The following is a 21,218-nucleotide window of genomic DNA, read 5'->3' on the forward strand; positions in this document are numbered from 1 at the left end:
GATTGAGGGAACCCCTCATGAAACAGTTCTGTAGAGATGAAGTAGTCTTGTGATTTTTCCCACACCTACATATATATATATATATATATATATATATATATATATATATATGTATATATATATATATATGTATATATATATATGTATATATATATATATATATATATATATATATATATATATATATATATATATATATATGAACAGGTGCTCTACCTGTTAAAAAAATAATAATAATAAAAAAAAAAATATATATATATATTTATATATATATATATATATATCCATCCATCCATTTTCTACCGCTTATTCCCTTTTGGGGTCGCGGGGGGCACTGGCGCCTATCTCAGCTACAATCGGGTTGAAGGCGGCGTACACCCTGGACAAGTCGCCACCTCATCGCAGGGCATATATATATATATATATATATATATATATATATATATATATATATATATATGCATTATTATTATTTTTTTTTTTTCCGTCACATCATGAATGATAGAAGTGTCCAATTAACGATGTATTTGTTTTGAGTAGTTATCAGATGTTTACTGTAAAACATGATTAAAAAGCCAAAATGTGCACGTTAATGTTTATAGTAAATGTATTCACACTTCTAGGAGATTCATTAGGATATTTGTTTTTCAGTATAACAAAAAAACTACGGGTTCACAGTAGTTTACTGACAAGTTTTTAAAGTACATGTGATTGCACCATATGCAGATATAAAGGTAGCATGCAGTGTAAATAAACAACACCCACTATTTATATTTGTGTGTAGTTTAGCCATTTGCTCATAAGAAATGATCCAACCCGAGAGAGATGATGCACACACGAGTGCACTACTTGTTATTCTCTGTTCTCTGCCCTCAGGCCATGCGTGTCTTCTGTTTCCTTCTATGTCGGTGAAGGATACTTACGTGTTGACCGTTCACTGTCCACCTTGATGTCAATTAGATGCAATTATTCTCATGCAAAGATTGACAGCGTGCATCCGAGACATAAACAATGCAGTATTCCTGGCATATTTCGCTTCCTCTCTCTCGCTTCCGTCTTGGCTCCATCGCTCACTTGGTCTCCTCCAGTGAGTGCCAGTGTCTCTCGCCCATGTCCACACTACTAAACCACACCCATGTTTCCAAACACAAAGCAATCCGCAGAGATGTATCTTGTGGTGTACCCCAAGGGTCAGTCCTGGGACCAAATTATTCAATTTATTTTACAATGACATAGGGTTGTGAGGATTGTTCTCCCGGGATGCAATCGGACTGTACTGGACATGGCTTGAAGGTAGGAACATTATTTAATCATTCAAAGTCAAAGTACTACAAACCCCGTTTCCATATATAACAGTGGAGTGTTTGAAGTCTCGTCTTAAGACCCACTTTTATTCTTTGGCTTTTAACACTACGTGAGTTGTGTGGTCCTCTGTCCTCTGTTGTCCTCTGTGTTTTTTATACACTTTGATTTGTTTTAATTGATTTCACCCTTTAAAATAATTTTTAATCATATTTGTTTTTATATTGTTTTTATTGGTTTTATATTTATTTATTTTTTGTTTTTATTCAGTCATTGGTGGAGCATAATATTTTTTAAATTTTTTTTATTTATTTATTTATTATCAACATTTTAACATGGCTGTGCAGCACTTTGGAAACGTTATTGTTGTTTAAATGTGCTATATAAATAAAGTGGATTGGTTTGGGAAATTGTGTTAGATGTAAATATAAACAGAATACAATGATTTGAATATCATTTTCAACCCATATTTGTTATGATCCGCTGCCCGGATCATACCATTTTCTAGTTTTGTTCCGTTTTTGTATCATATTCTATTGTTTGATTTCCTTAGTTCCTGTTTTATCTGGTTTCCATGGTTTCATATTAGTTCCACCTGCTTCTCGCTGTTGACGCACACCTGTTACTCTTGATTACTGCCAGTATTTTAACCCTTTCTTCTTTGTTCGTTCTTTCTCGCTTCCTATTTAGTGTTTCACTACAGTAACGATTCCAATTCTATGTGTTTTCTTGCTTGCTTTCACGCTAAGCCTTTTTTTCCTCTAGCTCTCATGCTAGTAGTTTTTGTTTGTCCCTTTTGTGCCTTGTGCAAGTTCGTTTGCTATTTCCCGAGCTCCCATGCTAGCGCTTTTGGTTGTTTCTAGCTCCCATGCTAGATCTGTTTGTTTTGCCTAGTACCAGTTTTCTGTTCATAGTCTGTTTTATTCGTTAAACAAATCAATCATTTCTTACCATCACGCTGTGTTCAAGCCCGACTGCATCCTTGAAAGAACGTCTCCGCATCACAATGCTTAGTAATCGTTACAATATTCAGTTGAATATGCTATACAAAGAGAACATATTTGATGTTCAAACTGATAAACCTTTGTTTTTTTGGGTTTTTTTTGCAAATAATTATTAACTTTAGAATTTGATGCCAGCAAGACGTGACGAAGAAGTTTGGGTTTGGAATTGGTATCTCTCGTTCCCTCCCTCTCTCCTCTATCTCGGCCTACCGGTTGCTTGTTCTCCTCCACTGAGTGTCAGTGTCTCCCGCCCATTGCCCCACACTAGTCGACTACATCCACGTCTCACTGTGAGGTCACGGGCAGCCTCCTTGCAGCATATGGACCCGCTTCCTTCCAAGAAAAGCCTAGCCAGATGAGCCCACACACATGCACCAAACGCATTGAGGAATATAAAATCTCCCACACACATCAGAAGAGGAAGTCGAGGAGATTAAGCCAGCAGAATCTATCAGATCTCGTCTCATCTTCCCTCTGACCCGGCGGCTCAATCTACTTGACTTGGAGTAATCTTAGTGTTGCACACACAGACGTACTCAATATGCCAGTAATCCCTGAAGACCAGCTGAAGAAGTGTGAGCGCTTAACAAACACGCTTAATCGTCCTGGTCTAATAACCTGGCATAAGCTGGCGGACTTCTTAAGGCCCGATAAGCGTGACACACACACTCTGGCGGCGCCTTGCAATCTAAGTGTCGTTAAGCAGAGATCTTTAGCCAGCCTGGGTTCTGGCTCGCCGGACACAAACACACATGCGAGCATATGCAGGAGGACACACACACAGAGAGCTGGTAATCTTCCAGCCAGCTGAAGTGTAATCAAGAAGGCGACGGCCATATGTCTGATGCTGCTGGCGTCCCTCCGTGCCTTCTTCTCGCAACCTCGCTTCGAAAACCGACTGACCAACAAAAAAAAAAAACCCTTTAAGATAGACTGACCATACGTCCTCATTTCCCCGGACATGTCCTCTTTTGCAGGGCTGTCCGGGCTGTCTGGGCGGAGTTTCTTAAATGCCTAAAATGTCCGGAATTTTGAGTTAGAGTTGCGTGTATTTTTTAATGTACGTTCAGGGTTAAGAAGGGGTTAAAAACAAAATAAATTGTAAAGGTGTGTGCACACGCAGCATTCGTGAGTGAGAGGATGTGTTTTGAAAATAATAATTTACTTAGAGCCCTGCGATGAGGTGGCGACTTGTCCAGGGTGTACCCTGCCTTCCGCCCGATTGTAGCTGAGATAGGCGCCAGCGCCCCCCGCGACCCCGAAAGGGAATAAGCGGTAGAAAATGGATGGATGGATGGAATTTACTTTGAATTTCATAGCTTCAACACATGCCAAAGTAGTTGGGAAAGGGCATGTTCACCACTGTGTTACATCACCTTTTCTTTTAACAACACTCAATAAACGTTTGGGAACTGAGGAAACTAATTGTTGAAGATTTGAAAGTGGAATTCGTTCCCATTCTTGTTTTATGTAGAGCTTCAGTTGTTCAACAGTCCGGGGTCTCCTCTGTCATATTTTACGCTTCATAATGCGCCACACATGTCTGGACTGCAGGCGGGCCAGGAAAGTACCCGCACTCTTCTTTTTACGGAGCCACGCTGTTGTAACACATGCTGAATGTGGTTTGGCATACTCTTGCTGAAATAAGCAGGGGCGTCCATGAAAAAAACGGCGCTTAAATGGCAGCATATGTTGTTCCAAAACCTGTATGTACAAACTCTGTTTTCATATGAGTTGGGAAATTGTGTGAGATGTAAATATAAACAAAATACAATGATTTGCAAATCCTTTTCAAACCATATTCAATTAAATGCACTACAAAGACAAGATATTTGATGTTCAAATTCATAAACTTTATTTTTTTTTTTGCAAATAATTAACTTAGAATTTTAATGGCTGCAACACGTGTCAAAGTAGTTGGGAAAGGGCATGTTCACCACTGTGTTACATCCCCTTTTCTTTTAACAACACTCAATAAACGTTTGGGAACTGAGGAAACTAATTGTTGAAGCTTTGAAAGTGGAATTCTTTCCCATTCTTGTTTTATGTAGAGCTTCAGTCGTTCAACAGTCCGGGTTCTCTGCTGTCGTATTTTACGCTTCATAATGCGCCACACATTTTCGATGGGAGACAGGTCTAGACTGCAGGCGGGCCAGGAAAGTAGCCGCACTCTTTTTTTATAGAGCCACGCTGTTATAACACGTGCTGAATGTGGCTTGGCATTGTCTTGCTGAAATAAGCAGGGGCATCAATGAAAAAGACGGCGCTTGGATGGCAGCATATGTTGTTCCAAAACCTTGTATGTACAAACTCTGTTTTCATATGAGTTGGGAAATTGTGTTAGATGTAAATATAAACGCAACACAATAATTTGCAAATACTTTTCAAACCATATTCAATTAAATGCACTACAAAGACAAGATATTTGATGTTCAAACTCATAAACTTTTTTTTTTTTGGGCAAATAATAGTTAACTTAGAATTTTAATGGCTTCAACACGTGTCAAAGTAGTTGGGAAAGGGCATGTTCACCACTGTGTTACATCACCTTTTCTTTTAAAAACACTCAAAAAAAGTTTGGGAACTGAGAAAACTAATTGTTGAAGCTTTGAAAGTGGAATTCTTTCCCATTCTTGTTTTATGTAGAGCTTCAGTCGTTCAACAGTCCGGGGTCTCCGCTGTCATATTTTACGCTTCATAATGCGCCACACATGTCTGGACTGCAGGCGGGCCAGGAAAGTACCCGTACTCTTCTTTTTATGGAGCCCCGCTGTTGTAACACATGCTGAATGTGGCTTGGCATTGTCTTGCTGAAATAAGCAGGGGCGTCCATTAAAAAGACGGCGCTCATATGGCAGCATATGTTGTACCAAAACCTGTATGTACAAACTTTGTTTTCATATGAGTTGGGAAATTGTGTTAGATGTAAACATAAACGCAATACAATGATTTGCAAATCCTTTTCAACCCATATTCAATTAAATGCACTACAAAGACAAGATATTTGATGTTCAAACTCATAAACTGTATTTTGTTTTGCAAATAATAGTTAACTTAGAATTTTAATGGCTGCAACATGTGTCAAAGTAGTTGGGAAAGGGCATGTTCACCACTGTGTTACATCCCCTTTTCTTTTAACAACACTCAATTAACGTTTGGGAACTGAGAAAACTAATTGTTGAAGCTTTGAAAGTGGAACTCTTTCCCATTCTTGTTTTATGTAGAGCTTCAGTCGTTCAACAGTCCGGAGTCTCCGCTGTCATATTTTACGCTTCATAATGGGCCACACTTTTTCCATGGGAGACAGGTCTGGACTGGATGCGGGCCAGGAAAGTTTTAAGTTTTAAAAAACCACACTGTTGTAACACGTGTTGAATGTGGCTTGGCATTGTCTTGCTGAAATAAGCAGGGGCGTCCATGAAAAAGACCTCGCTTAGATGACAGCATATGTTGTTCCAAAACCTTTCAGCATTAATGGTGCCTTCACAGATGTGTAAGTTACCCATGCATTGGGCACTAATCCACCCCCATACCATCACAGATGCTGGCGTAGATAACAGTCTGGATGGTTCTTTGGTCCGGATGACACAATGTCGAATAATTCCAAAGACAATTTGAAACATGGACTCGTCAGACCACAGAAGACTTTTCCACTTAGCATCAGTCCATCTTAGATGATCTCGGGGCCCAGAAAAGCCGGCGGCGTTTCTGGATGTTGTTGATAAATGGAAACGGGGTTTTGTATTATTCATAAAGCAGTTCGTGTATCATTGGCACATTTTCACCTAGTCCCGGCCTTGGCGTGCTGCCCGCCTTGGCAGGCATGTGTCCTCTTTTTTGGGATTTCACAAAAACTTTAAAGTCATCCACTGGCGGGTAATCAATATCTTGGTTATAAATCTAACTAAATGTGTTTTTGTAGGTTTTGGATGTGCAGGTCCCACTCCCCTGTGCGGAGACAGCTGGTGTGGCAGTGACCCCGGCTGGAAGGAAGGAAGCCTCACACGTCCTTCTGTGTCCCTTTACACAATTCCTGGGGTCATATTGGGTCTTCTTATCTTTCCATTGGTGACACACACACACAAACATATTCTTTATTCCTGATCCCACTCCTAAATGCTCTGTGATCTTAAAGATTTAGTTAAAAAATAATAAAAAAATCTCTCTTTCTCAGAATCTATGTTTTCTTTCGTCCGTCGAGCCGTTTCTTAATCCCCCGCCGGGCCGCGCCTGATGAAATGACCATATCTAATCCGCCGCTCCCCTTGGGAGAGATGTAACTGTATTAAGACAGTAAATCCATGTCCTTACAACCGTTACAGATGTCTTTCTCTATTATCCCCTCTTTCTCTGTCCATTACGCTGCCTCCTCACATCAGTCTTAAATCTTCTGAATCTGCCATCTCAATAATCTTTATTGCTGAGCCACCAAAATGCTGCTAGTATAATCTGGCATTATGTTTTTGGTGGATTTATTTTTGCCCGCTTCCCAATTTCATCATCGTCGTTTCCCAGAGGTCGGAGAGCTTTTTTTTTTTTTAGGAATTAAGATATTGTGAACTTTTTCTTTGCATGATTGAATTTACAGTGACAAGAGAACCTTTGTTGCCTCAGAGAAGTACAAAACGGTATTGTTGGTACAGTGGGAGAAGGAGATCAATCAATCAATCAATCAATCCATGTTTATTTATATAGCCCTAAATCAAAAGTGTCTCAAAGGGCTGCACAAGCCACAACGAAAATCCGCGGTACAGAGCACACATAAGGGCAAGGAAAAACTCACCCCAGTGGGACGTCGATGACAATAAATATGAGAAACCTTGGAGAGGACCACATATGTGCGCAACCCCCCTGCCCCCTCTAGGGGAGAACGAAAGCAATGGATGTCGAGCGGGTCTAACATGATATCGTGAAAGTCCAGTCCATAGTGGATCTAACATAATAGTGAGAGTCCAGTCCATAGTGGATCTAACATAATATTGTGAGAGTCCAGTCTAAAGTGGATCTAACATAATAGTGAGAGTCCAGTCCATGGTGGATCTAACATAATAGTGAGAGTCCAGTCCATAGTGGTTCTAACATAATAGTGAGAGTCCAGTCCATAGTGGATCTAACATATTAGTGGGAGTCCAGTCCATAGTGTATATAACATAATAATTAGAGTCCAGTCCGTAGTGGATCTAACATAATAGTGAGAGTCCAGTCCATAGTGGATCTGACATAAAAGTGAGAGTCCAGTCCATAGTGGATCTAACATAATAGTGAGAGTCCAGTCCATAGTGGATCTGACATAATAGGGAGAGTCCAGTCCATAGTGGATCTGACATAAAAGTGAGAGTCCAGTCCATAGTGGATCTAACATAATAGTGAGAGTCCAGTCCATAGTGGATCTGACATAATAGGGAGAGTCCAGTCCATAGTGGATCTAACATAATGGTGAGAGTCCAGTCCATAGTGGATCAAATATAATAATTAGAGTCCAGTCCGTAGTGGATCTAACATAATAATGGGAGTCCAGTCCATAGTGGTTCTAACATAATGGTGAGAGTCCAGTCCATAGTGGATCAAATATCATAGTGAGAGTCCAGTCCATAGTGGATCTAACATAATAGTGAGAGTCCAGTCCATAGTGGATCTAACATAATAGTGAGAGTCCCGTCCATAGTGGAGCCAGGAGGAGACTATCCCAAGCGGAGACGGGTCAGCAGCTCAGAGATGTCCCCAAACGATACACAGGCGAGCGGCCCATCCCGGGTCCCGACTCTGGACAGCCAGCACTTCATCCATGGCCACCGTACTTGGTCCTCCCCCCACCCCCACCCCCCCTCCACAAGGGAAACGGGGGCAGAGGAGAAAAAAAAGAAACAGCAGATCAACTGGTCTAGAAAGTCGGTCTATTTAAAGGCTAGAGTATACAAATGAGTTCTAAAATGGGACTTAAATACTTCTAATGGTACGTGTTTATTGAAACATACAAATATAAGTGAAGTGTGGGGCAGCACGGTGGTATAGGGGTTAGTGCACGTGCCTGACAATACGAAGGTGTGGACCCTAGGGCTACTTGCAGTGTGTCTGGGTGCACAGGAGCCTAGTAAAGCTTGATGTTGTTATTTGGACTTTGGGGACCTCTTATGATTTTAATCTACATTTAAAACAAATTTATGATTTTAATTTCCTGGGGAAACACATGTCAAAGATTCGGTGATTTGGCCAATGTAGAGAAAGTGGCTGGATAGACAAAAAATGAGCATGTCAATATTCAGATACAAGGAAGCTTTCCTGTCAATTCCATGGTAACGTACCAAATATCTATAGAATAACAGACATGTTTCTATGTCCTTTCAATCATCCACGCATGCACATCAACTTAAAATCAACTTATAATCCAACGAATCATAAAAGTGTCAATCCGACTCTGACAGTCTCAAGCCGTCGTCTTGAGGGTTCCAAGGACCACCTAGGAAAGACATGCCTTTAAACACGTTTAACTTGCTTTATTTTCCAACACAAGCTTGTCTGCGGTCGGGTCGCTCTTCCGCTGCGTCTCCCGTCCGCTTCTGCTGCTCGCTCTGCCGTCTGCTTTTCAGCAGCACGTACTTCAGTCCGCCTCTTGCTCTCCGTCTCCGTCGTTGTATGTGTTTCTCTCATCCCCAGCCCCGTTCTCTCCTCCTTCTCCCCTTTTATACAGCGAGAGGAGATACGTTAAAGGGGAACATTATCACAATTTCAGAAGGGTTAAAACCAATAAAAATCAGTTCCCAGTGGCATTTTTTATTTTTCGAAGTTAGGGAATAAGCGGTAGAAAATGGATGGATGGATGGATGGATGGAAGTTTTTCTCAAAAGCAATATCTCGAAAACCGACCTCACTTCGTGAAGCCAACAAAAACAAATATGGCGGATAGCACATGGCATAGTAGCTCTGATTCAGACTCGAATTTCAGCGCCGTAAGCGATTCAACAGATTACGCATGTATTGAAACGGATGGTTGGAGTGCTGAGGCAGATAGCGAAAACGAAATTGAAGAAGAAACTGAAGCTATTGAGCCATATCACGACAGACAGCGGCAACGAGGACGAATTTGGCGATCGTCTTCAAACCAACGATTGCATCTTTTGACCGCTGGTGCAACTTAAATCCGTCGATTGGTAAGTGTTTGTTTGGCATTAAATGTGGGTGGAGGGAAAGGCTGGATGAAATTATATAGCTACAAATGAGGCATAATGATGCAATATGAACATACAGCTAGCCTAAATAGCATGTTAGCATCGATTAGCTTGCAGTCATGCCATGCGCAAATATGTCTGATTAGCACATAAGTCAATGACATCGACAAAACTCACCTTTGTAATTTTTTTGACTTTATCGTTGGAAATGCACCTGCTTTGAGTGTCGCAGGATATCCACACATTCTTGCCATCTCTGTCATAGCATCGCTGTCGTCGGTAAAATGTGCGTCCAATTTCTTGCCACTTTCGCATCTTTTGGCCACTGGTGCAACTTAAATCCGTCGATTGGTAAGTGTTTGTTTGGCGTTAAATGTGGGTGGAGGGAAAGGCTGGATGCAAATATAGCTACAAATGAGGCATAATGATGCAATATGAACATACAGCTAGCCTAAATAGCATGTTAGCATCGATTAGGTTGCAGTCCTGCCGTGTGTAAATATGTCTGATTAGCACATAAGTCAATAACATCGACAAAACTCACCTTTGTGATTTCTTTGACTTTATCGTCGGAAATGCACCTGCTTTGAGTGTCACAGGATATCCACACATTCTTGCCATCTCTGTCGTAGCATAGCTGTCGTCGGTAAAATGTGTGTACAATTTCTTGCCACTTTCGCATCTTTTGGCCAGTGGTGCAACTTGAATCCGTCCCTGTTTGTTTTGTTACACCCTCCGACAACACACCGACGAGGCGTGATGTCTCCAAGGTACGGAAAACAGTCGAAAAAACGGAAAATAACAGAGCTGATTTGACTTGATGCGTGTAATGTGTTTGAGAAAATGGTGGATTGCTCCGACAGAGAACAATTGAAAAGGCGTTTACATCGGCAAATTCACCCTTTTAGAGTTCGGAAATCGGTTAAAAAAACATATGGTCTTTTTTCTGCAACATCAAGGTATATATTGAAGCTACCTAGGTCTGGTGATAATGTTCCCCTTTAAACGTGTATAGGTGCGCAATCCACACACTCAATCAATCAATCAATCAATGTTAATTTATATAGCCCCAAATCACAAATGTCTCAAAGGACTGCACAAATCATTACGACTACAACATCCTCGGAAGAACCCTCAAAAGGGCAAGGAAAACTCACACCCAGTGGGCAGGGAGAATTCACATCCAGTGGGACGCCAGTGACAATGCTGACTATGAGAAACCTTGGAGAGGACCTCAGATGTGGGCAACCCCCCCCCCCCCCCCTCTAGGGGACCGAAAGCAATGGATGTCGAGCGGGTCTAACATGATACTGTGAAAGTTCAATCCATAGTGGATCCAACACAGCCGCGAGAGTTCAGTTCAAGTGGATCCAAGACAGCAGCGAGAGTCCCGTCCACAGGAAACCATCTCAAGCGGAGGCGGATCAGCAGCATAGAGATGTCCCCAACCGATACACAGGCGAGCGGTCCATCCTGGGTCCCGACGAGCGGTCCATCCTGGGTTTCGACTCTGGACAGCCAGTACTTCATTCACGGTCATCAGGGGGGGGACATAGGAGAAAGAAAAGAAGCGGCAGATCAACTGGTCTAAAAAGGAGGTCTATTTAAAGGCTGGAGTATACAGATGAGTTTTAAGGTGAGACTTAAATGCTTCTACTGAGGTAGCATCTCAAACTGTTACCGGGACCCGATCTCGTTTGTGGCATCGCTCCCGGCACGCCCCGTCTCGCCACTCGCTCGCCATCCCCGCCTTCTCACCGCCATCCTGTCGGACCGTCGGCTCCGCCTCTCCACACAGACTTTTCCACATGGAAAGTTGTTGCCCAACAACTTAATGCCCTTTGTGACCTGCAAACACAGCATGATGAGTACGACCATTTAAAGTTTAAAATAACATGGTGTGTCGGGTTTTCCACAGGAAATGGACAGACGATTCATTATGGGGGTGCAGGAAAAATGGAACACCATTTAATTCAGCAGTACAGGGTTGAAAAAAAAAAGCACCAATAAATACAGTTGCAGGTTAGTGATGCACAGTTTGTTCTGTCCAAGTTTCTCCTGACATCCCAGTGTTGATGTGGGCATGAGGCAACACAATGTTCGACTCCGGTATTCAGGACCGTAGCTTGGTTCTGCCCCCAATCCAGACAAGCAGAATGGGTGTTGACAGAAAGACTTTTCCTGATGTTTCGAGTACGTCACACATCCACGCGCATCGAAGTCACAAGCAGGCCTCGTCATTTCAGCACAGGAAACAGAGGCGTCGTCTCCGAACCGACCTAACGTGGGTCAAACCCTGTGAGCTATGTTTTATGGTCTTATTGTTCTGTTCAAAAGTACGGTGAAAAATAAGTTAGATGACAAGAAAACATTTTCCCATGATGACAGGCGGGGCGGGGGGTGCTGACAAAAAAAAAAAAAAAAAAGATCTTAAATGCAAAATACAATGAAACCACACGCATTGTGTTGTATTCATTGCTCACGTTCTCCTTCCTGCTCTGGCTCTTAAGTGGTGAAATCACTTTTACTATTCAGGTCAAAGGTCGAGGACAGTTGCCGGATCACGTCGCAGCTGCTTCCCTAAGAATATTGCCGTAAGTGCATGAGTGAAACCTTGACCCCTTCCAAAGAGGAAAACATATGAAGCACTTTGCATGTGCTTGATTTTGAAGCAAATCATACTTTTCCATATGTGCATATAATCATAAGTCACTGTGGCCTTCTTTTGCTGGCTGGACACTGTTGGACTCCATTGATTGAAGCCATTCAATACACGCAGACAGCAGCATGGGCTTGAAGCAGGACAGAGCCAGTGGCAAGGTAATGGGTGTGTGTATTTGTGTGTGTTTGTAAGTGTGTGTCTGTCCATCCATGCCTCCAGTCCATGTCCATGTACATCATTTTCCATACATTTCTTTCATCTATTCCTCCACAATCAATCTTCCTGTTCTCCTCCATTTGATCTTTTCAGTATATATTTTCTTCCATTCTGTTTTTACACTGACCTAACGGTATTGAGCATTAAAATGATGACAGAGGTCTGTAATTTTCATCATAGGTACACTTCAACTGCGAGAGACAGAATGTGGGAAAAAAACCCCAGGAATTCACATTGTAGGAATTTTAAAGAATTAATTTTTAAATTATGGTGGAAAAATAAGTATTTGGTCAACCATTCAAAGCTCTCACAGATGGAAGGAGGTTTTGGCTCAAAATCTCACGATACATGGCCCCATTCATCCTTTCCTTAACACGGATCAATCGTCCTGTCCCCTTAGCAGAAAAACAGCCCCAAAGCATGATGTTTCCACCCCCATGCTTCACAGTAGGTTTGGTGCTCTTGGGATGCAACTCAGTATTCTTCTTCCTCCAAACACGACTATTTGAGTTTATACCAGAAAGTTATATTTTGGTTTCATCTGACCACATGACTTTCTCCCAATCCTCTGCTGTATCATCCATGTGTCCATTTTGTTATAAATTCAACTATTCGTGTTTGGCGGAAGAAGAATACTGAGTTACATCCCAAGAACACGGACTTCTTTGCTTTTTTCCTCTGGACTTGGACATCCAACACACACTCCAACAAAAATCTACGGTATTTACATACGGTTAATTTTCACACATAACAATGAAACCCATTGAGCTTGATCCTCTGTTGTTGTGCCGTCTCCTTCCCCTTATCTAAACATAACAAGGGAAACATAAAAGAACACAAAAGGACATTAAAGACATTAAAAGAGCAGAGCTGATGTAACTAGCCACTTTTACTCACCGCTACAAAAGTAACACAACAAAAACATATGCATTGTGGTGGCCATTGCGGTCTTCTACGCCAGTGGTCCCCAACCACCGGGCCGCGGCCCGGTACGGGGCCATGGCCCGTTTGGTACCGGGCCGCAGAAGAATTGTTTATTAATTTTTATTTAAAAAAATAAAAAATAAATAAAAATATATATGTTTTTTTTATTTTGTATTAAATCAACATAAAAAACACAATATACACTTACAATTAGTGCACCAACCACAAAAACCTCCCTTTCTCATGACAAAAACGTCCCTTTTTCATGACAAAGAAAAAAATAAAAATGAATAAAAAAATGGATCCCCCCCCAAATTATTAAGGGTTGACCGGTCCGCAGATACAAAAAGGTTAGGGACCACTGTTCTACGCCATTGTCTGCTGGAATGGGGGGGAGCATGACCAGAGGCCGGAGCAGACCCAACAAAGCAACCAACCCTCGGCCGCCCACCAACTCTCGGCCAGTCAGCTTGGATGAGTGACGATACGTCCAAGGAGACCGAGGTGTCCGATACCTGTTCATTCAGCAAAGACCTACGAAACAGTCTTCTAGGTATGAAATATCCTCTGTGTTTTTTTCCTGACTTAACGTATATTCCGCTCTACCCCAAAGGGAATAAGAAGTAGAAAATGTATATATATATATATATATATATATATATATATATATATATATGTATATATATACATATATATATATATATATATATATATATATATATATATATATATATATATATATATATATAATTAGGGCTGCGAATCTTCGATTCAATATCCATTCTTGGGGTCACGATTCGATAATATATTGATTTTTTAAATTCAACTCGATTCTCGACTCAAAAACTATATTTTTACGATTTAAAACGATTCTGTATTCATTCAATACATAAAATTTCAGCAGGATCTACCCCAGTCTGCTGACATGCTAGCAGAGTAGTAGATTTTTGTGAAAAGCTTTTATAATTGTAAAGGAAAATGTTTTATCAACTGACTGCAATATTGCAAATTTGTTTTAACTATTAAACAAACCAAAAATATGACTTATTTTGTCTTTGTGAAAATATTCAAGCTTATGGGATGCGATGCAAGTGTAAGCCACTGTGACATTATTATCCTTTTTTTTTATGTATATAAATATGTCTAATGATAATGTCAATGAGGGATTTGCTGAAATTATAACTAATATTGATACTGCTGTTGATAATATTCATTTTTGTTTCACTACTTTTGGTTTGTTCTGTGTGGTGTTTGTGTCTCCTCTCAATTGCTCTGTTTATTGCAGTTCTCAGTGTTGCTGGATCAGGCTTGGTTTTGGAATTGGATTGCATTGTTATGGTATTGCTGTGTAGTGGTTTGTTGGATTGATTTAAAAAAAAAATCGATTTAAAAAAAAATGAGAATCGATTCTGAATCGCACAACGTATTCGAATCTATTTTTTTCCACACCCATAATATATATATATATATATATATATATATATATATATATATATATATATATATATATATATATTTTTTTTTTTTCACATTCTTATCTGTATGTAGAATTACAATTATTCTGTGGTATACAATTTTCTCTTTGTTGGACCTATTGGAACATATTACTAACATTTTTATTTTTTTATAACCAATATATTAACCTTTGGAATACCGTATAACCGGGAATTTGCATCGTTTCGATTACTTTGTTTTGCTGTTACTGTTGTTATTCCGGTTGTTAGAGCGGCCATCAAACGCTGCCGATAACCGGGAGGCCATTATGCTAATGCTAACGGCGCGGCTATTGCTTGCAGGTGAGCAGTGTCGCAGTTTCTCAGGTGACCCCGAGACACGCGGCAAAATGTCAACCCGTGTGCACGGGAAGTGCGCTTGTGTTGGAGAGAGATGGCTCGGGATAAAGGAGGTTGTGCGGCTACAAGCGCACACACATGCACACACACACACACACATGCACACACACACACACGTGCACGGCAAGCTCGGCTATTAATTAAAGTTCATTGCTTCAGTAATTAGCAGGGCGGGATAATACCCATAAGTGACATATTGCCCCCCAAGGTTCTGCTCCTCCTCCAACTTTAATTGAATGACATTAAAAACTTCAGATGCACTCTGGCAAGGTTGACTAAACAGATGTAAACAAAGAAGGAAACACTTCAGGAGTGTCAGAGTTTGTTGTTGACGAACCCCAAGATGCAGAGAAGGAGGCAAGTATTGAATAAGGAAACATGGTGTTAAAGGCCTACTAAAATTAGATTTTTATTTAAACGAGGATAGCAGGTCCATTCTATGTGTCATACTTCATCATTTCCCGATATTGCCGTATTTTTGCTGAAAGGATTTAGTAGAGAATATCGACAATAAAGTTTGCAACTTTTCGTCGCTAACAGAAAAGGCTTGCCTTTACCGGAAGTCGCAGACAATGACGTCACCCGTTGTACTGCCGGGTCAAACTCGTTTCGCAAAATAATTAGCGCATGCTTAGCATTACCGCCGGCTCAGGATTAACGCCGGGTCAAACTCGTTTCGCAAAATATTATTTTTATTAGCTCATGTCTAGAATTTCCGCCGGGTCAAACTCATTTCGCCAAATAATTAGCATACGCCTAGAATATCCACCGGGTCAAACTCGTCACGTCACGAGTGACGCTTCACCTGTCATCGTTTTCAAAATAGAGCAGGCTGATTTCAATAATTTGAAATCTCATAAAGGGAAGATTAAGAGCTATTCAGTAGGATTTAAGATCCAAGCTATTGAATATGCTAAAAAGAACAGTAAGCAGCTATGTTTTATTAATATACCATAGCTGCGTGTGTCAAATATGAGTCATTAAATGACCCCCGCCTCCTGGCGGTAGAGGGCGCTAGTGATGCTTCTTGCGACTACTCGCCTGCAGAAGAAGTGACAACAAGCAGCAAGAGTGAGCAGCGATCGTTTATTTGTTCCTCTCGCTTGCACTTTTAACATGGAGGATTACATATCTAAAATAAAAGTTTTCTAAACTGGACTTTCAATCGAAGCAGGAGGTAATAAAGGAAGATCTCCATCGAGACGGAGAGACTTTTAAAACCGAAGAAAGATAAGGAAGACTTCTATAAAGAAGTTATCGATACTTGTTTACAGAACGACTTGCGCATGGACTTCATTCATAAGTAAAGTGTTGTGTTCAGAGGAAAGGAGGCGACAACCAGGACAGAACTGCGGTTTATTTTAAACCTTTGATGAATACGTGACATGTGTATGCTACTCTAAGTGAATGAGTGTGACTATGTGTAATATTAATAATGTAAATGTTACCAAGGGTTGTTGTCTGTAAGTGTTGGTTGTAATCTTTCGTCGAATCACGAGGGGCAAGACGAAGACCCAGGCGATGGGTCGTGGGGAGGAGCGAGGCAGCGTGGTCTGGGTCCGAGCAGGGAGGTCGTGGATCGAGGAGGGAAGTCAGGAATCCGGTTGGATGTCGAAGGACAAGGCTCGATCACGGAAGGCACGTGAAAAGGGACATGAACCAGGGATACACAGAGAGAGAGAAATCACGGGGAAGGGAATACCAGACGTGAAGCTTATAGCAAGGTTAGCGAAGTTCTGGCAAAGGTTCCTCGGGTCTGCTGGTCTTCATGCCGCTCCCTTTCATCAACAGTACGTTCCCTCTGAACACAACAGTACGTTCTGGCCATGGTTCCTCGGGTCTGCTGGTGTTCATGCCGCTCCCTTTCATCAAGTTCAGGTATGTCGATTATTGATTGACTACAGGCTCGTTGCTGCGTGGGCGTGCTGCGCTCAGCACGAGCGGGGACGTGTCTGAGTGCGCAATAAACGGAGGAGCGTCTTGGCGCGCCGTCAGCAGAGGCGGCCGCCGAGGATACGCGGGTTCGACTCCGCGTCATGACATAAAGGTAAGACCATAATAACGTTTTTTTTATTAAAGGGGAACATTATCACCAGACCTATTTAAGCGTCAATATATACCCTGGTGTTGCAGGAAAAAAAGACCATATATTTTTTTAACCGATTTCCGAACTCTAAATGGGTGAATTTTGGCGAATTAAACGCCTTTCTGTTCATGCCTCTCTGAGCGACGACGTCAGAACGTGACGTCACATCGGTACTCAACGCCATTTTTCCCTACACATCAGACGCATCGAGTCAAATCAGCTCTGTGATTTTCCGTTTTTTCGACTGTTTTCCGATACCTTGGAGACATCATGCCTCGTCGGTGTGTTGTCGGAGGGTGTAACAACACGATCGGGGACGGATTCAAGTTGATTTACGTAGAATGTGCATCGATTAGCACTGCATGCTAATCGATGCTAACATGCTATTTAGGCTAGCTGTGTGTACATAGTGCAGCATTATGCCTCATTTGTAGTTATATTTGCATCCAGCCTTTCGCTCCATCCACATTTAATGCAGAACAAACACTTAGCAATCGACGGATTTAAGTTGCTCCAGTGTCAAGAGATGCAAAAGTCCCCCGTTTGGTTTTTACCGCCGATGCTACGACAGAGATGGCACAGAGATGGCAAAAATGTCTGGATATCCTGCGACACTCAAAGCAGATGCATTCCCAACGTAAAGTCAACGAAATCACAAAGGTGAGTGTAGTTGTTGTTATTGACTTATGTGCTAATCAGACATATTTGGTCGCGGCATAACTGCCAGCTAATCGATGCTAACATGCTATAAAGGCTATCTATCCATCCATTTTCTACCGCTTATTCCCTTGTGGAGTTGCGGGGGGCACTGGCGCCTATCTCAGCTACAATCGGGCGGAAGGCGGGGTACACCCTGGACAAGTCGCCACCTCGTCGCAGGGCCAACACAGATAGACAGACAACATTCACAGTCACATTCACACACTAGGGCCAATTTTAGTGTTGCCAATCAACCTATCCCCAGGTGCATGTTTTTGAGGTGGGAGGAAGCCGGAGTACCCGGAGGGAACCCACGCATTCACGGGGAGAACATGCAAACTCCACACAGAAAGATCCCGAGCCTGGATTCGAACCCAGGACTGCAGGACCTTCGTATTGTGAGGCAGACGCACTAACCCCTCTGCCACCGTGAAGCCTACTACCTGTAAGTACCTGTACATACAGGTAGCCTTTATAGCTACCTGTATGTACATTTGAAACTATATTTACATCCTGCGTTTCCTTCCACCCACATTTAATGTGAAACAAACACTTACCAATCGACGGATTTAAGTTGATCCAGTGTGAATGCGAAAGTCCTGATCAGTTGGTCTGCACATTTTACCGCAAAGATGGCCGAATAGCGTCAATAGCTATTCGCTCAATAGCTTCAGTTTCTTCTTCAATTTCGTTTTCGCTATCTGCCTTCATACTCCAACTATCTGTTTCAATACATGCGTAATCTGTTGAATCGCTTAAACCGCTGAAATCCGAGTCTGAATCCGAGCTAATGTCGCTATGTCTTGCTGTGCTATCTGCCTTGTTGTTTGTATTGGAATCGCAACGTGACGTCACAGGGAAATGGACAGTGGCTAAAGCAAATAGCGAAAATTAAGGGAAGTGAAGTGAATTATATTTATATAGCGCTTTTCTGTAGTGACTCAAAGCGCTTTACATAGTGAAACCCAATATTTAAGTTACATTTAAACCAGTGTGGGTGGCACTGGGAGCAGGTGGGTAAAGTGTCTTGCCCAAGGACACAACGGCAGTGACTAGGCTGGCAGAAGCGGGAATCGAACCTGCAACCCTCAAGTTGCTGGCACGGCCACTCTACCAACCGAGCTATACCGCCCCGTATAAGGGGCACTTTAAAGCTTTTTTTAAGGATATCACGGGACGGGTAAAATTCTGAAAAAAAAATCGAAAAATAAAATAAGCCACTGGGAACTGATTTTTATTGGTTTTAACCCTTCTGAAATTGTGATAATGTTCCCCTTTAAATGTGCTTTTTGTATAATGGTATCCTTACATAAAACTCAAATTCATAAGCGCAGGCCTAAATTTACCGCATGCCTTTGGTAAGCGCCGGAGTGAGAAGAGGTTTTAAATTAATTTGCGCCCCAGCTGAAATAAAAAAAAATACAGTAAACAAATTTTTCCACAATATTCTGTAGAAAAAAAAGCTATTTTTTTGTACATAAGAACGTTTTCGATCTTTGAATTGAAACAAAATGTTCCCAATTCGTTTCATTAAAATTATGTGAACTAGAAATTTATGTTTGTTTGGTTAAATGTTGTATTTAGAAGGTATGTATGTTTATTTATTTACAAAAAAGCGCATGTGTGTAAATACATATTTTTGTATTATTTGTTAAAGGGCAACTTAAATGTAAATGCTGAATGAATATATTTCTTTTTGTATTACAAAATTATTAGAAAAGGTAACTTAATTGAATGTAAAAAAATGTATGTTGGGCGTATAAGCTCTACAGTTGGTACAAAATGCGGCTGCTAGACTTTTGACAAGAACAAGAAAGTTTGATCACATTACGCCTGTACTGGCTCACCTGCACTGGCTTCCTGTGCACTTAAGATGTGACTTTAAGGTTTTACTACTTACGTATAAAATACTACACGGTCTAGCTCCAGTCTATCTTGCCGATTGTATTGTACCATATGTCCCGGCAAGAAATCTGCGTTCAAAAGACTCCGGCTTATTAGTGATTCCTAGAGCCCAAAAAAAGTCTGCGGGCGATAGAGCGTTTTCCGTTCGGGCTCCAGTACTCTGGAATGCCCTCCCGGTAACAGTTCGAGATGCTGCCTCAGTAGAAGCATTTAAGTCTCACCTTAAAACTCATCTATATACTCTAGCCTTTAAATAGACCTCCTTTTTAGACCAGTTGATCTGCCGCTTCTTTTCTTTCTCCTATGTCCCCCCCTCCCTTGTGGTCCGATGACCATGGATGAAGTACTGGCTGTCCAGAGTCGAGACCCAGGATGGACCGCTCGTCGGGACCCAGGATGGACCGCTCGCCTGTGTATCGGTTGGGGACATCTCTACGCTGCTGATCCGCCTCCGCTTGAGATGGTTTCCTTTGGACGGGACTCTCGCTGCTGTCTTGGATCCGCTTTGAACTGAACTCTCGCGGCTGTGTTGGAGCCACTATGGATTGAACTTTCACAGTATCATGTTAGACCCGCTCGACATCCATTGCTTTCGGTCCCCTTGAGAGGGGGGGGGGGGGTTGCCCACATCTGAGGTCCTCTCCAAGGTTTCTCATAGTCAGCATTGTCACTGGCGTCCCACTGGATGTGAGTTTTCCTTGCCCTTTTGTGGGTTCTTCCGAGGATGTCGTAGTCGTAATGATTTGTGCAGTCCTTTGAGACATTTGTGATTTGGGGCTATATAAATAAACATTGATTGATTGATTGATTTTTTGCTTCTGCCTGTTTCAGTCATGGTATTCATTTTTGAATCGTGATCCATGTTTGAATATGTTTTTGTTTCCTTGCCCCCCTCATTGTGCGTTTTTTGGACACACACACACACACACACACACATGCATACACACCCCTCCCCAGTGTCTGCGTGCAATAACTGTACATACACACCCTGCTCTCCGCTTGCACCTTTGACCTTGAGGACGACATCCACCCGACTGTGCTAATCTCTCGCGCTGCCTTCATTTCCCCATTAGGGCGTTCAACACACACATGAACACACACGCGGGCCTTGTAAAAGGTGGCGCGTTTAAAAAGCTTTTGTCCTCAATATTGACTTGGAAGCGCACTGGCCTCATCAGATAGTCGTGGCGACGCTGTGAGTGTTATTGGCTGTCCTCCCCCTGACTGGCTAGACGGACACAGCCTGCAGGAATGTCAAACCTCCAACATGCATTCTGATGTGGGCACCCGCTGCTACCTGCTTTGTGCGTCTGTGCACCCTCCACACTGTGTGTGTGTGTGTGTGTGTGTGTGTGCGCGCGTTTTACTCATCTCTGAACAGAGCGAAAGGCCCTGGGCGCT

General features: G+C 42.0%; 1 protein-coding gene across 1 annotated transcript in view; it reads left to right on the top strand.

The window, feature by feature from the left end:
* The window catches only part of LOC133544053 (prospero homeobox protein 1-like), a 94,167-nt gene that overhangs the window by 56,325 nt on the left and 16,624 nt on the right, over positions 1-21,218 (top strand). Inside the window, exon 7 of the mRNA XM_061889083.1 lies at positions 15,071-15,140. Coding sequence (XP_061745067.1) covers positions 15,071-15,140 — 70 coding nt within the window. The remainder of the gene's footprint in view (positions 1-15,070; positions 15,141-21,218) is intronic.

This window comes from Nerophis ophidion, linkage group LG27, assembly GCF_033978795.1.
Source record: "Nerophis ophidion isolate RoL-2023_Sa linkage group LG27, RoL_Noph_v1.0, whole genome shotgun sequence".
Taxonomy (NCBI): Eukaryota; Metazoa; Chordata; class Actinopteri; order Syngnathiformes; family Syngnathidae; genus Nerophis; species Nerophis ophidion.